This window comes from Leguminivora glycinivorella, chromosome 23, assembly GCF_023078275.1.
Source record: "Leguminivora glycinivorella isolate SPB_JAAS2020 chromosome 23, LegGlyc_1.1, whole genome shotgun sequence".
In the NCBI taxonomy this organism is placed as follows: domain Eukaryota; kingdom Metazoa; phylum Arthropoda; class Insecta; order Lepidoptera; family Tortricidae; genus Leguminivora; species Leguminivora glycinivorella.
Window position 1 is genome coordinate 3,472,313 of NC_062993.1, and position 16,376 is coordinate 3,488,688.

General features: G+C 38.0%; 1 protein-coding gene across 2 annotated transcripts; it reads right to left on the reverse strand.

The window, feature by feature from the left end:
• Positions 1 to 8,156: 8,156 nt before the first annotated feature.
• On the reverse strand, positions 8,157 to 15,934 carry LOC125238473. 2 transcript variants are annotated; one of them, XM_048145833.1, is made up of 9 exons: positions 15,771 to 15,934; positions 15,537 to 15,695; positions 14,700 to 14,891; positions 13,908 to 14,103; positions 12,776 to 12,891; positions 11,384 to 11,645; positions 10,219 to 10,379; positions 9,372 to 9,787; positions 8,157 to 8,848 (listed from the first exon to the last, which is right to left on the reverse strand). In XM_048145833.1, the coding sequence occupies exons 1-8, from the start codon at positions 15,873 to 15,875 to the stop codon at positions 9,395 to 9,397; spliced, it is 1,584 nt and encodes a 527-aa protein (XP_048001790.1). In that variant the 5' UTR covers positions 15,876 to 15,934; the 3' UTR covers positions 8,157 to 8,848; positions 9,372 to 9,394. The 2 variants fall into 2 exon arrangements, with proteins under 2 accessions (XP_048001790.1, XP_048001791.1); XM_048145834.1 differs by lacking the exons at positions 8,157 to 8,848; positions 10,219 to 10,379 and having other exon boundaries at positions 9,596 to 9,787.
• Positions 15,935 to 16,376: the final 442 nt, after the last annotated feature.

Here is a 16,376-nt window from a genome sequence, read left to right on the forward strand (position 1 = left end):
TGTTTACTAAAATTTTCATAATTTTTCGTTGGTAAACTTCGGAGATAAGGGGGGGGAACGGTATTTTTTTTTACATTTTCCTTCAAAATTCTTTTTTTTCCACAACAAAAAAATTATAAAAAATAGCTTATTTACGTTCAATTTGAGCTCTTTCCAACGATACCCCACTTGACCTAGTAACTTGAAATTTACAGTTTGCCCCCTTTCATTTTGGCCATTTTCTACAATTAAAATTAATATATTTAAAAAAATTATACTTTCTATTTGTAGAGGTTTACAATGTTCATAAGTATTCCAAATTTCAAGTTGATAGCATTAGTAGTTCTCGAGATATTTAGGAATGTGACAGACGGACAGACAGACGGACAGAGTCGCACCATAAGGGTTCCTGTTGTACCTTTTTGGTACGGAACCCTAAAAATTCCACCACTCATTTTAGGGGAGCAGGGGGTTAGAAAGAGACAAAAAGTAGCCTATGTCACTCTCCGTCTCTTCAACTATCTCCACCTAAAAAAACCGGCCAAGAGCGTGTCGGGCCACGCTCAGTGTAGGGTTCCGTAGTTTTTCGTATTTTTCTCAAAAACTCCTAAACCCATCAAATTCAAAACAATTTTCCTAGAAAGTCTTTATAAAGTTCTACTTTTGTGATTTTTTTCATATTTTTTAAACATAAGGTTCAAAAGTTAGAGGGGGGGGGGACGCACTTTTTTTCCTTTAGGAGCGATTATTTCCGAAAATATTAATATTATCAAAAAACGATCTTAGTAAACCCTTATTCATTTTTAAATACCTATCCAACAATATATCACACGTTGGGGTTGGAATTAAAAAAAAATATCAGCCCCCACTTTACATGTAGGGGGGGTACCCTAATAAAACATTTTTTTCCATTTTTTATTTTTGCACTTTGTTGGCGTGATTGATATACATATTGGTACCAAATTTCAGCTTTCTAGTGCTAACGGTTACTGAGATTATCCGCGGACGGACGGACGGACGGACGGACGGACGGACGGACGGACGGACAGACAGACATGGCGAAACTATAAGGGTTCCTAGTTGACTACGGAACCCTAAAAATCACGTCAATTCATCGCTCCGTTTTGCCGTGAAAGACGGACAAACCAACAGACACACACACTTTCCCATTTATAATATTAGTATGGAAGTATGGATTAGAACATCAGTCACTATGAAATGGACTTAAATCATAAATCATTTATTTGCTTACCATGGTACGAACAGGATGTTACAATAAAATCTTATACTATTAAGCGAGCAATTATTGTATATTTATTTATTTATTTATTTATTTATTTATTTATATATACCGACGATCTCGGAAACCGCTCTAACGATTCCGCTGAAATTTGTTATGTGGGGGTTTTCGGGGGTGAAAAATCGATCTAGCGTAGCCTTAGATCCCGGAAAACGCGAATTTTCGAGTTTTCATGAGTTTTTCTTTCGCGTTTGTAAACGTAAAATATGGTCCTTAATTTCGCCGCGCGCGCATCGATTCCGCTTAGCTCAGTCGTACGAGGTCGGTCTATGTACGCAATCCCGGCCAGAAATTAAGTTTTTGTTTTTTGTCTTTTTTTTTTGTTTTTGTATTTATAAGTTTTTTTTATCTAAAGACGTGATATATTAAAATAGAACCGAGCGAAGCTCGGTCGCCCAGATATTTATTTTAATATGAGCACATGGCACCCTGTGAAGGGTATGGCAATATTCTTAAAATAAATATTTTTTGCATAAAATACATAAGCAATATACTTATTTTTTGACACCCCTGGTGCAAAGTAATGATAATGACGGAGTCGGATCTTTCTAGGAAACCTATACTGTGAAGATGGGAAGATAACATTCTTGAGAGATCACCTACAATCAGGGTGAAAAGACGCAAAAGTCAATTGCTTGTACTGTATTATACCAAAGACATATTTAACTCCGTATAGACAGATAAAGTCTAAGAAAAAAACGTACCTCCGTACCATACGGAAAAAGGTACGGTGGCCTAGATGGCGTTACACCTTTGGGGTACGCTCGGCTAGATGGCGCTAATATTAATATTTGACTTTTTAACACATATCAAGCTAAGAATATGGGCCAAATTGTCAAAACGGAGGTTCAAAAGTTTTAAGCCTGTCTCAAGAAATCTCGTAATCTCGCAGTCTATGCACTGTGATTACACATTTTACTTCGACAGTAACTCTCTATAAAACTCGATCCTCTTTGATTATACCTACCCCTGACTACAATGGTAGTCTAGCGGTAAGAGCGCGACTTTCAATCCGGAGGTCGTGGGTTCGAACCCCGGCTCGTACCAATGAGTTTTTCGGAATGTGCGAAATGTCATTTGATATTTACCAGTCGCTATTCGCTGAAGGAAAACATCGTGAGGAAACCAGACTAATCCCAATAAGGCTTAGTTATCCTTCTGGTTGGAAGGTCAGATGGCAGTTGCTCTTGAGTATCACACCTTTTTTGCGCCACAATGAAAAAGGCCGTATTTGGAAATTTTTGATTGGCTCTAGAGTCATTAAAAAGCAGAATATCAAAAAAATCAAAACGGTCCGACACAGATAAAAATAATAACAATCAGTGTTGAAAAAATCATTGCTCTATCTTCAAAAACCAGGGAGGAAATAGTCGAGAGCGTTTGTATGGAGAATTGACCCCTACCGACGTAGCCTATTTTTGCCATGAATGTGCGACCACACTCACAGCAGGTCAGCAGGTTAGCACCCCTCCTCACTCAAGGGATGAGTATTTAAAGGTTGATCTCACTTATGTCGATGAATAGCTATGGGAAATGTTTTTGAGTAACTTTTGTAGGTTCATCCATAATATCGAAGGACCTGCACATGAGTGGCGCATATCGGTTAGCACATGAGTGGCACGAGAGTAGGTATGTCGCCGCGAGACAGATCACACGTCTTTTTCTAATTGTATTAGTAGACGGGTAGTCTATCTCGCGTCGACATACTCTCGCGACAATCATGCGCTAATGCTAATCTTTGAGACAGTGTAATTCCAAACTAACTATTGCTAAAACAACAATATTGAGGAAAAAAGGAAGGTTGATGGGGCCCGGTCTTACCTGAGTAGGTACACAGTCCATATAATTATGTACATAGTTTAAGGCGGTCGCACATAGGTATAAAATTGGATCTTTTCCTTTTTTGTTACACTCACGAATCACAATTCGATTTATTTTAATACCTATTTATGTTACTTTATTAGTTGATTATCTTAGGATTTTCTTTTGACAGACTGCTGTCAATTTAACGGAATGGCATATTATTAATATTTTTTATGGGTCGGCAAAAAGGCGGGTGGTGACATGATTAATGAGGTTGAACCTATGATAAAAGAAGAGCGAGCGCGATGAATGAAAAGAGTTCACTTAACTGTAGGCTGTATAGGTGGAAACATTACCTACTGCCACAGTATAATAAAGAGTACTATCGTATTATGCTACTGCCTTGAGTGAGACTTCAACTCGTGGCTGTCCCATCGCTCTTCCAAGTATTTTCCTGCTTCTTTCTGACAAGTTATGTCTGCCAGACTATAATAATCTTATTATAGTGCCGTTTAACGTGCGTCGGGATGACGCGGAACCATCAGCCACTTTCACTATCGCGGTTACCTCACAAGTCACAGTTAACAATGTTTAGTGTTCTGGCGCGTCACAGGCCATATAGGCACAGTATAATAAAGAGTTTTATCGTACAGTATGACCACTCCCGCTCCCCGCTGAAATTGCCGCCCACCCCCTCTCAGTTACCTCACAGATAAAAACGCGAACAGTCGATCTGTCCTATTTCTCATACAAGCATAGTACGCGTTCACCTACACGAGCTTAGACTGTGTGCTAGGAACGCGCCTCTTTCATACAGGTACTATCTTTTGCCCGCGGCTTCGCTCGCGTTAGAAAGAGACAAAAAGTAGTCTATGTCACTCTCCATCCCTTCAACTATCTCCACCTAAAAAATCACGTCAATTCGTCGCTCCGTTTTGCCGTGAAAGACGGACAAACAAACAGACACACACACTATCCCATTTATAATATTAGTATGGATTTTATTGGTAGTGTCCGAGGTGTGATACATATAGGTATAGGTAAGGGGTAAAAGGTACCTTTATTACTTTGTGGCGTATATAGCTTAAGTACTTTTTGTGACTATGAAACCAGCACCTTGTGATAGAAAGAGACCCACTAATATGACGTTAGGAGGTATCCACTAATATCTCACAATATTTTGCGAAAAACCGAAAATTGGGAACTTTATACCCCCTCTTCTCCCAGCTCAAGGAGTAGTGTGTTACAAGTATTTCCTTATTTACTGTTTACCTAATGTTTGGCCAAAATTAGCATTGCATGAAAAAGCCGCAGAAATACCTATTACACGGGTAAGTATGTGACACATACTACGTAACCACAAAATTAAAATTTTGAAAAAACACCCGACATAGTAGACCGATTTTCATGAAACATGGTTAAGAACACTCCCGACTAACTCAGCTTTCAAAGAAAACAAAACTAAATCTAAATCGGTTCATCCGTTCGGGAGCTACGATGCCACAGACAGACAGACAGACACACACGTCAAACTTATAACACCCCGTCGTTTTTCCGTCGGGGTTAAGATTGTAACAGTTATTTTAGCGGCATTTGAGTCACATAAGTATTATTGCAGGTACAATATCGTGCCGCACCAAGTTACTAGACGTCTACCAACTTTTAATGACTTTTCAACTATCCGTTATAGATACATCTGAGTTATTGACGTATTAGCCGGGTCCACATAGCGACCCACGTCGCGAGGCAATTTCCTGGTGCGGCAAACGTGCTATGTAGAAGGCAAAGCTCACTATCGTACAGTATAGCCACTCCCAACTCCCCGCTGAAAGTACCACCAACCCCCTCTCGGTTACCTCACAGTTATAGCCTGTCAAAAACGCGAATAGTCGACCTGTCATATTTCACTCATACAAGCGTACGCATTTACCATTTACGAGCTTAGACTGTGTGCTGGGAACGCGCCTCTTTCATATATTTGATCACCAGTGGCCGAGGTGTGATAGAAGTGCCTTGGCCGAGGCAATTATTGCTCGGTCGAGGCACTGCTAAAATAGCACATTTAAAGAAATTGCCTCGAAACGTGCCTCGCTTTGTATGGACCCGGCTATTAAAGAACGTAATAGATGGAAAATTCATGTCATTTTTGGTTCCCCAGTAAGTTATCGTTTGGGGTCGCTCTTTACTTTCTCTATTTTCAGTTTCTTAGAGAAATTAATTGTATTTGACCTAAAGAACCTTCCCTTAAAGTTAACGGAATTCAATAAAAACACGGTGTACAGTTTGGCGACCACGGTTTGACGATCGGTCTGGCTCAGTTGGTAGTGACCCTGCCTGCTAAGCTGCGGTCCTGGGTTTGAATCCCGGTAAGGGCATTTATTTGTGTGATGTGATGAGCACAGATATTTGTTCCTGAGTCATGGATATTTTCTATGTATATAAGTATGTATTTATCTATTTAAGTACGTATATCGTCGTTTAGCACCCAAGTAGCGCCAGTGACAGAGAAATTGAGAGGAAGTAGATTAGCATGGTATGGGCATGTAATGCGGAGGGATGAAAGCAATGTTATAAAACGAGTGGTAAATATGAAAGTGGATGGATACAATGGTAGTGGAAGGCCTAAGAAAAGATGGATGGAATGTGTGAACAACGATATGAGAGTGAAAGGTATTAGTATGGAAATGACGCAGCCGTCATTTCCATACTAATACCTTTCACTCGAGAGAAATGGAGGAAGATGATCTGCTGCGCCGACCCCAAATAATGGGAAAAGGGCAAGGGAATGATGATGATGATGATCGTCGTTTAGCACCCATAGCTTTGCTTAGTTTGGGGCTAAGTTGATCTGTGTAAGGTGTCCCCGATATTTATATTTATAGTCAGTGAGTGAATATGAGAGTTCAACTGTTTCTAAAAACGTCAAAAAACTTATGGAAAGCTATGGAGATTGTAGCGGCTATTTTATGTGACGTCACAAATTATTACGATACTATTTTGTTGAAATAATACGTTATACAACGATCGGGAAGTGAAATATGGATAATCTTAAGAAATAAGCATTGTCAAATCAAATTATTTATTATTCATATTAATAACAACAAACATTTTGAAAGGGTCTGACAATACAAAATTAAAATATCCTAATTCGGTGGTATATTTTGGTAACCTTTTTTATTACAAAAACATTTAGATATCTATTTTTGTGTTGCACCTATCTATAAAAACACCTATTTAGTAACAAGATAGTAACAATGTATCTTATAACCTATGTAAAACATCTAATATCACATATGTTTCACTTTTCATAGCTTATTTAATAGTACATTACGATACAAGTGCGTAAAAAAGGAAGTTCGAAATGAGTGGCGATAAATTAAAACACGACCGAAGGGAGTGTTTTAAATCGACACGAGTTTCGAATTTCCTTTTCGCACGTGTATCGTACGACGTTTTTCAGTACAGATGAGCCTCCGAAGTTTCGACCTGGCATATAATGAACCACTTCTCGCACTAGTGCGTAAAAAAAACACCATCTGTACTGAAAAATATCTTTAGCGAAGTTCACCACTAAATAGTACATTACGATACAAGTGCGTAAAAAAGGAAGTTCGAAACGAGTGGCGATAAATTAAAACACGACCGAAGGGAGTGTTTTAAATCGACACGAGTTTCGAATTTCCTTTTCGCACGTGTATCGTACGACGTTTTTCAGTACAGATGAGCCTCCAAAGTTTCGACCTAGCATATAATGAACCACTTAAATAAAAATAAATAAAAATAAAAATCATTTATTCATGTACCAAAAATAGCAGTTATAAACAGGCCATAAACTATATTAACACAAAAATAGGCTTCACCATGTCCGTGCCTGAACTAGGGAGATCCTGTATCTCAGGCAGAAAAAAAACTTACAAACTAAAACAGGGAAATTATTTGATAATATCACGTGCATTGCATAGGTATTCAACAAAAAAATAAATAAGTTACATTACAGATTTATAAATAGAGTAGGTTACCTACTTAAAACTATCATAATTCTAAAAGTACAGCAAAAAAAGATGGTAAGCCATATGTAATACTTATTGCTTATTAGCATTTTAATGAGTCAACAGTTGTACTTTATCGCATCAGCGTAAGGATACATAGGTAGGTGTATTTATTTGTAAACATTAAGTAGCTCTGTCTAGGTTATTTCTAGTTATTTTAGAACTGTTAATAAGTTTTCCGTGTCTTCATAAGACATTAGTTCTAGAGCTTTCTTTGTAACTTTTTTACATTCTGCGTAGCATAGATGATATATGTGATAATCTGCGTTTAACTTATTGTACAGCCGCGGTCCCAGACATATGTAGAACCGCTGTGAAAAGGCATGCTTTTGGTCAGTCAGCCGGTTGCAAACCAAATCTTTCCGTCTCTTGTTAGTAATGTCTGAGTTGTAAGGAAGTGCTTTATGTTGTTTTAGAACAGTGCTTAACACGAATAGCTGTCTTACAGATAATACTTTACAGGACTTATATAATAGGTTAGTAGGGTATAGGAACGGTCGGAATGTTGAGACTTTCAGGATAGCTCTTTGTGCTCTTTCTACAATTAAAAGCAGGGTTTTGGCTGCTCCTCCCCATGATGTAATGCAATATGTTAATAACGACTGGCAAAGAGCAAAGTATACTTGCATTATTAATTTAAGGTCCAAGACATTACGGAGTCTTTTAAACACGTATATCAGCTTACGAACTTTATTACTTAACGCTTCAATATGTGGTCGAAACGATAACGTGTCATTAACTATAACACCCAGGTATTTAATTTTAGTTGCGGGAGTGATGAAGGGACAGTTACAGCTATTGCTAGCAAGGCAGGTATTGCGATGAGCATAGATAGGATGGTCAGATATATATTGGTTATTTTTCATGAAAAATCTAACATAATTGGTTTTATCTGCGTTAAGTGTTAGTAGATGATATTGTAGCCAATTATTTACAATGTTAAATCCTAGTTGCGCCCGCAAGTATGCCTCTCTCTCCGTCTGTGCTGAGAAAATTAAGGCGGTGTCATCAGCATCAGCACAACTTCTCGCACTAGTGCGTAAAAAAAACACCATCTGTACTGAAAAATAGTTTTAACAAAATCACTTTTCTCTGAACACACTATTTCGGTCCGCCAACGCGTTTTTTGTATGATATAGGTAGCAAACGAGCAGACGAGCCTGATAGGAAGCGTCATCGCCGCCAATGGACATAAGCAACATCAGGGGAAAAATTTGCGTTGCCGATCTTTGAGAACCCTAAATAACTGCTTTGAAGAATCATAGCGCAAGGGAAACCTCTCAAAAGGTAGCTCATTCTACAACTTAGTTTTGGTAATTTTTTAATCATTACTAAGGGCCGGTTGCACCAAACCGTCTGTCACCGTTAAAGCGTTCGTAAAATTTTATTGTATGGGAAGTTTCATAGACGTCTGCTGCGTGACGATGATGTGTCTGTCAAATGTGGTTGATGCAACTGGCCCTTAGTTAAATAACGGGACTTTATCGTGTAAGACTTACGTTTACATTTGGCCCGTTGTTTTGTCCGTGAAATTACGAACGAAACGTCTGGCCAATAATGATAAAGTCCCGTTTTAATATGAGCAGAGATCGGACAGTTGGGCGTCATTTGTATGACATTTTCGGAATAATTAAACTTATGTTTTTAGAATGACGCCCAAATGTCCGATCTGTATATGAGTGAAAATTGTGTTAGTTTAAATCAGCCTGTATAACTATATTATTTATTGGACAAAAATAACACTAAATATTTTACAACCCATTATCCGCAACGCAGGCTTCGTCATGAGGTTACAGCCTTAAATCAGCAACAGGCGTCGTCCTTACACACAAACAATAAAGCTATCCGCAACAGGCTTCGTCATTTACCCATATGTGGGTTATTGCAACAACAACATACGCGCAAACTAACTAGGACCCGCCCGAGTCGTACCGGGCCCAAAGGTTCCCATCACACTAGCAGCATTTCCACGCTGTATAGCCAATGAAATCCCCTGCACCAGATACGACCCGGAACGCGGATCGCAGCCCCTATCCCTAAGTCGGCGACCAAGTTCCCTAACAAAGGCTTTAGCCTCAGTTCCCCAGGGTCCCGCCGTCTCCACAGCAAGTGGCACAAATTTGTACATTGCTTCCAGGGCGCTGTACTTTGCGTGCTTGAGTCTAGCTGCAAACTCTGCAGCTGACCCAGCAGACTTAATTATATTAGACTTAATTATAACTTAATTATAATTTAACTATATTAAATTATTATACTTATAGAACTAACTTTTCCCATTTTTCTGAGCACGTTTCCGTTCTAACCTCTGCGTTTTAAACCTTTTCGCGTCCGGCGACTTATCTTCACTTTCCGTCACTTTTGCTCGCGGTTTAAAAAACTCTTCCAACTTCTTCTGTCCCTTTGCGATTTTTTTTATAGGCCCTTCTTTGATTTCAGGTACTTTTAAACTAGTAGTTAAAATTGGGAACTGTAGTTTCATAGGGGCGATTATTTTCATAGGTATTTGAACTTTGAGCTCAGGTTTAGTAGGTGTGGCTTCTAGAGACTGGTCTAAGGAATTTTGTGAGCAATTTAATGGGGCATCTAATGGGTCCTTTGGGTCCGTTATGAATCTTTTACGGAAGATTAGCTGGAGTTTTGATACGTTCGTTAATACCTGAAAAAAAAAGATAATTTTGTATGAATAGTCATTAAATTAATAGATAAGTAAGTATATTTTGTAAACAAAATTTTTATAGTAGATATAAGGTCCTTTTTTCTACACAGAGAAATTCCTGAATAATAATCCTATCGATTGGTAAATAAAAACTAGTGTTTTTTTTTTAGTTCGAGAACCAGGCGAGGCAAGCGAGTTTTAGAAAGTTTTTAATTCAGTTTTATATATTTTTTAGAATAAAGGAACCACGACGCAACGGAGCCACACTGTGACGTCATCGCCCAAATCAATTGTTTATTTTTTTTAATTATTATTGTTCTTTTTTTTATATTTTTAGTTATCTAAGTTTCGTGACCGATTGGTTATACTGTAATGTCATGTAAACATGTTTTACTAACAAAATAAATAAATAATATCAGAGTACAATATACCTGTTGTCTATTAATATCGAAGGCCGAAGCTCTAGGTAAAGGTTGTCCTATGGCCGCTAATAACGCTGCTCCACCCTCCTCTATTTTACTACTTTTATTATTTGATTCTAGTGTATCTATGGCACTGCTTTCTGTTTTTGGAAGAATGCTGTCTATTTTCACTGAAAAAAAATCTATAATTAAGTACCTAATGTAACTAGGCAGCTGCTACATAATCGCAATTTTTTCAGCGGAAAAAGCCCTGAAATATATTTATAACATAATTTCTTTGATATTTAAATATTTGCATTAAAATAACAATAAACCAACATGTAACATGAACAGGAAAATAAAAAAATATATGTTGTCAGTAAAAGCAAAGACATTATGTAACTCCGTATAGACGGATAAAGTCTAAGAAAAATACGTACCTCAAAGCCCTTGAGAAAAAGGTACGGTGGCCTAGATGGCTTTACACCTTTGGGGAACGCTCAGCTAGATGGCGCTAATATTAATATTTATTTATTTATTTATTTATTTAAACTTTATTGCACAAAATATACAAAAATGTACAAATGGCGGACTTAATGCCAAAAGGCATTCTCTACCAGTCAACCATAGGGCCAAACAGAGATTCAATACAAATGGTGCAGTGAGAAAACAAAAAGGTGATTTACTAAGAAGAAAAGCAAACTATATATATACATATACAGCATATACTACACATACTTTGACCTTGACCTTTGACCTTTTTGAATATTTGACCTTTTAACACATATCAAGCTAACAATATGGGCCAAAGTGTCAAAACTGAGGTTCAAAAGTTTTAAGCTTGTGTCGAGAGATGGCAGTCTATGCACTGTGATCACACATTTTACTTTGATAGTAACTCTATAATACTCGATCCTCATTGGTAAAAGTCAAAAACTTTAATACAATTCCCTAGCTCGTCAAAAAGGTATTGATTATTGAAGAAAAACATTGTATGATCTCTTGATTCTGGTGGGGATTAGAGTAATAGTAGTTTTTAATTTAGCAGAAAATGACTAGTAGACACCCAGTACAACTAATAACTGAAATATATGTATAACATAATAGATCGAATAAGAGGAATATTGTACACTGTTGACAATTTAAAAGTGTTTATTGTAAGCCTATTTGAATAAAGAATATTAAAAAAACTAACCTGTTTCATTTCCTACTTCATCAGTGTCCATTTTCTCTCCCGCATTTTCATTCGCAGATTCTTTTTTCACGTCCCTCTGTTCCTCTTTGCCCCCCTTTTCCCCTACGTCCCCACTATCCCCCGCCGCAGCAAGCGCCCGACCGACGCAGCGTAACAACGTGAGCTGTGATCGAGTTGGCAGCTTTCGCCAAGAAGTTCGAACCAGTTTTATAGATTCAGAAGACAAAGGGGAAGGTGGGTCAGAATGGGACGGTAGTGTTTCCTGCAATAAAAATTGATCACAACTATTTATTTATTCGTATGACATGCACTGAGTCGCTTATGATACTATTATTGATTACAATACTAAAGTAATCATTTCTCAAGCAAAAACGTGTGCGAGCGATACTATTTTTTTTTATTAAGGGGAAAATCGTTTTGAATGATTCACGGTTATTTTCATTAGACTTATATTGACCGGGACATAGACCGTGATTACCTTTTTGATTTTTGTCGAGCTCCCGATATTTCGACGCAATTGCATGCATCACGATCACGGAAAACTAACGAAGGCGGGTGGATGTCAAAGTTGCGTAGACAGCGCGCGATCTACCCTCCTTCGCGCGCGTCGGCTGCGTTCACTTTCAGCGTTACCCTTACTAGTCGCATTCACACTCGATGGTCTGTCCAAACACACTACACTCACAGTGTCACTACGTTTGTTCAATACTGACTTCACCGGTTTTTTACAAAAACAAATCACTGGATTCCATACATTTTATAGTTTGAAGCCATCCTCACTGCTGAAATTTTTATATTTGTGAATCTCAATGGCTTCTCTTGCCAATCTCAGTATGTAGTGGCGATCCGTCGAAATTACCTTACGACTATGCAACTTTACTCGATCCAACGAGTCGTCAGTTTTCCGTGATCGTGATGACGGGAGCTCGACAAAAATAAAAAAGGTAATCACGGTCTATATCCCGGTCAATATATTATTATTATTATTTAATAAGCAGGCAGGCAGTTAAAGAACTGATATAGCCTGTATCCAGTGATCATTGTGACAGTAATCATAGCCGAGTTGTAGATGTGATGTGCTTGTCTAGTCTATTTTTAAACAGAGTCACATTTTGTGCTAAGACCACGTCTTCTGGGAGTTTGTTCCAAGATCTCACTACTCGATTGCTCAAAAAGTGTTTATAAGGGTTACTGTGAGATCTATCACTCTCTAGCTTTAAGAGGTGACCTCTCAAACGAGTGTTGTTATTACGCTTGAACATCTCTTGAAATTCCTTGAGGTCGTAATGTCCAGTTAGTATTTTGAATGTCTCTATTAAATCCCCACGTTCTCTGCGGTCTTTTAGAGTAGAGTATATAAGTCTAACTTTTGAGCGTAAAATATGTATTTACCTTTTGAGCTAAAGCTCTAGCCATGGCGTGTGCGAGTAAGATAGCTGCTAGTTGGTCAGCTCCGCGTTTTGTACCAGTCCGTACTGCATCATATGCTGCTAGCAATTGATCCGCATCTATAACAAGGGCAGAACAACGTTACGCAACTTGAGATAGCAAGACAGTATGCATTGAAGGGTTCCACTACATCAAAGACATATAATATACATACAATCACGCCTGTATCCCATGAAGGGGTAGGCAGAGCACATGAAACTACTCAAGTTTCAGTGCCACTCTTGGCAAATAAGGGGTTGAAAGAAAACGAAACTGTGACATTGCAGTGACAGGTTGCCAGCCTCTCGCCTACGCCACAATTTAACCCATATCCCATATAACATATAATATATAACTCCATATAGACAGATAAAGTTTAAGAAAAACACGTACCTCAGTACCATACAGAAAAAGGTATGGTGGCCTAGATGGCATTACACCTTTGGGGTACGCTCAGCTAGATGGCGCTAATATTAATATTTGACATTTTAATACATATCAAGCTAAGAAGAATATGGGTCAAATTGTCAAAACCGAGGTTCAAAAGTTTTAAGCCTGTGACACAGGCAGAAATGGCAGTCTATGCACCGTGATTACACATTTTACTTCGACAGTAACTCTCAATAATACTCAATCCTCTTTGGCTACAGTTAGTCAGGAATGTTAGGGGAATGACCAGATAATATAAAACAGTGGATATGCTTATTGGGATCTAATACTGATATACAACATACCTTGAATAGCTGCAAAAGAAGCTATAACCAAAACATTTACTTGTTATCACTAGCTTGATGCAATATAGGGCGACGCGTCCTAAGCGAGCGAAGCGAGCTCAACGCGACAGAGAGTCAAGCTGCCTCTCCAGATATATTGGGGGAATAAGACCTTCAGATATGAATTATATAATCTAATAATGATATACAATTTACCTTGAATAGCTAAGAAGCTGCAGCCAACACGTTCACTTGTTTATCACTCGCTTGGTCCAAGATGGCGTGTAGCGCGAGGCGCGTTCAAAGCGAGCGAAGCGAGCTGCCTCTCCAGAGATGTTACCTTTGAATATGCCTTATCAATCCATTAATGATATACAACATACCTTGAATAGCTGCACAAGAAGCTGCAGCCAACACGTTCACTTGTTTATCACTAGCTTGATCCAAGATGGCGTGTAGCGCGCGACGCGTGCGAAGCGAGCGAGGTGTGCTAAGAGCCACGCTTAGCAGCCAAACGGCCGCGCTGGGGATGTTTGGGCTGCGACCGGATATTAGGGCGGATGATATTCCTTGCAGAATCTGGAAATATGAACAAGTCTCCTTGAAATATTATAGGATGAATAACCTAAATTCAAAATTAAAATTTTGAAAAAACCCCCAACCGCAACATAGTGGACCGATTTTCATGAAACATGGCTATGTCCTTGAAATAACAACATTGTGGAAATAAAAAAGAATATTTTATTTATTTTTAGATTAAAGGTAATCATTTAATAAAAAATTATAAAAATTACACGTAAAAAAAAAAACAACTAGACCTAACTTAACCTAGATATTAAGTAACACATTAAGACAAAGCAAAACACCAATCTATTCTTAACTAATCTATTCTTAACTAACTTAACTAACTATCAGTCAAACCCCCCCCCCCCCCCCCCCCGCATCATCCCAGGCGCAAAGGTGCCCAACACGCTCGCAGCATTGCCACGCTGAATCGCGATGGACAACCTCTGCACCAGGAATGACCCGGAGCGGGGATCTAGGCCCCTATCCCTCAAACAGCTCCCAACCTCTTTCTTGTGGAAATTGCACATAGTTCGAATTTCAAAAACCAGTTTGCTCAACTTATCGGGTTTTGTCAAAAAAATTTTAGCACATGTGATGAATTAACTCACATGTTCTGTAACACCATCCACCGCTCCCGGTTTCTCCTTCATCATCTTAATATAACTATCAAGAAACTCCCGATCTTCTGAAAGATTATCTCTTATAGCCGTAAGTAGCTGTAGTCGCTCCGCACACATCCCGCGAGTGTGAGGCGGAGTTTCGTCTACTTGTAAAGCTGATACTGCTGCCGATAATGCTGCCTGTAGAAAATATATAAATAATTTCATACATTTGGGTGAATCAACTTTTTCTTGCCTGTTATTGCCATGGTTACGGTCCCCTAAGTCACGCTGGTTTTATGCAAGCATGCATAACCATGCATGCCCATGTATGTAAGTGGCAAATTAAGGAAAGGGCTTGTTAACTCCAGAAAAATGCATGTTTGCATAGTTTAAGTAGCATAATTTTGCATAAAACCAGTGTGACTGAGGGGACTATAACCATGGCAATAACAGGTAAGAAAAGGTTCATCCACCCATTTAATCATATGAGGTTTTTTATATTTTTTTTACTTATATTGACCGGGATATAGACCTTTTTGATTTTTATATCTTGTCTAGCAAGTACCTTGCAGAGACCCCTCTCTTTTTAATATTGTTACAGGATATCAGTCGGTTGCTAATTGCATGGAATAAAAAGAAAATACTTTCATAAGGTTTCCATTAAAAATAATTGAATATAATAAACAAAATAAGAAAGACATCTTGAGGGTTCGTTTTAAGATGTCTTTTATAACAGGGAAAACAGCTTGGCCCTTGAAAACTAGCTTTATATGTAAATATATGGATCAATCACTCAACAGTTTCTAGTGGATATTATAAATTATTAACTAAAAGCCACCATACCTCACCCTCCTCACTGGTCGAGCTCTGGCTGGTACTTCTGGACAGGCTAACCAAAAGTGGATCATTGTTCTCGTGAATATCTTGCAACGCGCGCTCTGCTGCGTCCTCGCGAGCTCGCAACGACGCCACCTGCGACGCCGGAGGCATCTCCAACTCACTCTAAACACAAACATTGGGTTATCTTTTCATTTGTAACAAAAATAAAAAATAAGCGTAAACGAAGTTCAATGTTACCTTTCCACCAGTCGATTGACTTAGACTCACGCACGGTAAGTCGTCCTCTGAATCATCGTCTTCGTGGCAGCTCATTGTAGGTGAACTTGGTGTTCTCACTAACATAAGATGCAACTGAAGAACAACAAATAAAATTTATTAAAAAAGTATGATTTCAACTTAGGAATTTCGCCCGCTGTTTGAAAAAATAAATGTCAATGTGACAATGGAATGGAAAGTACAAAAAGCGTTTTGTTTTACCCGTAGCAATCTATCATAATTAAAAGGATTATTGTAAAATATGGAAATTATAAAACCTATTATTACATAAAATAAAACACTTTTTGAATAGTTGTTTCATGGTTTAATAAACTTAATACCATTTAAACATTAAAAAATACAAGGAAAAACTTAAAACTAATTAAACAAAACGCTTTTATTCTGTCTATTCTTACGACAAGTCAACAGTTCGTTTTGCGCATTCTTGTAATTGTAACATTATATACTTAAAGTTTATATTTATTCTCTAGCAGTTTTAGAAATATTTAAAATATTTCTGTAATTAATATTTTTTTGCTAACAATTTTATCAAATTTATTTTAAAAATGAACTTCTTTTATCAAAAAA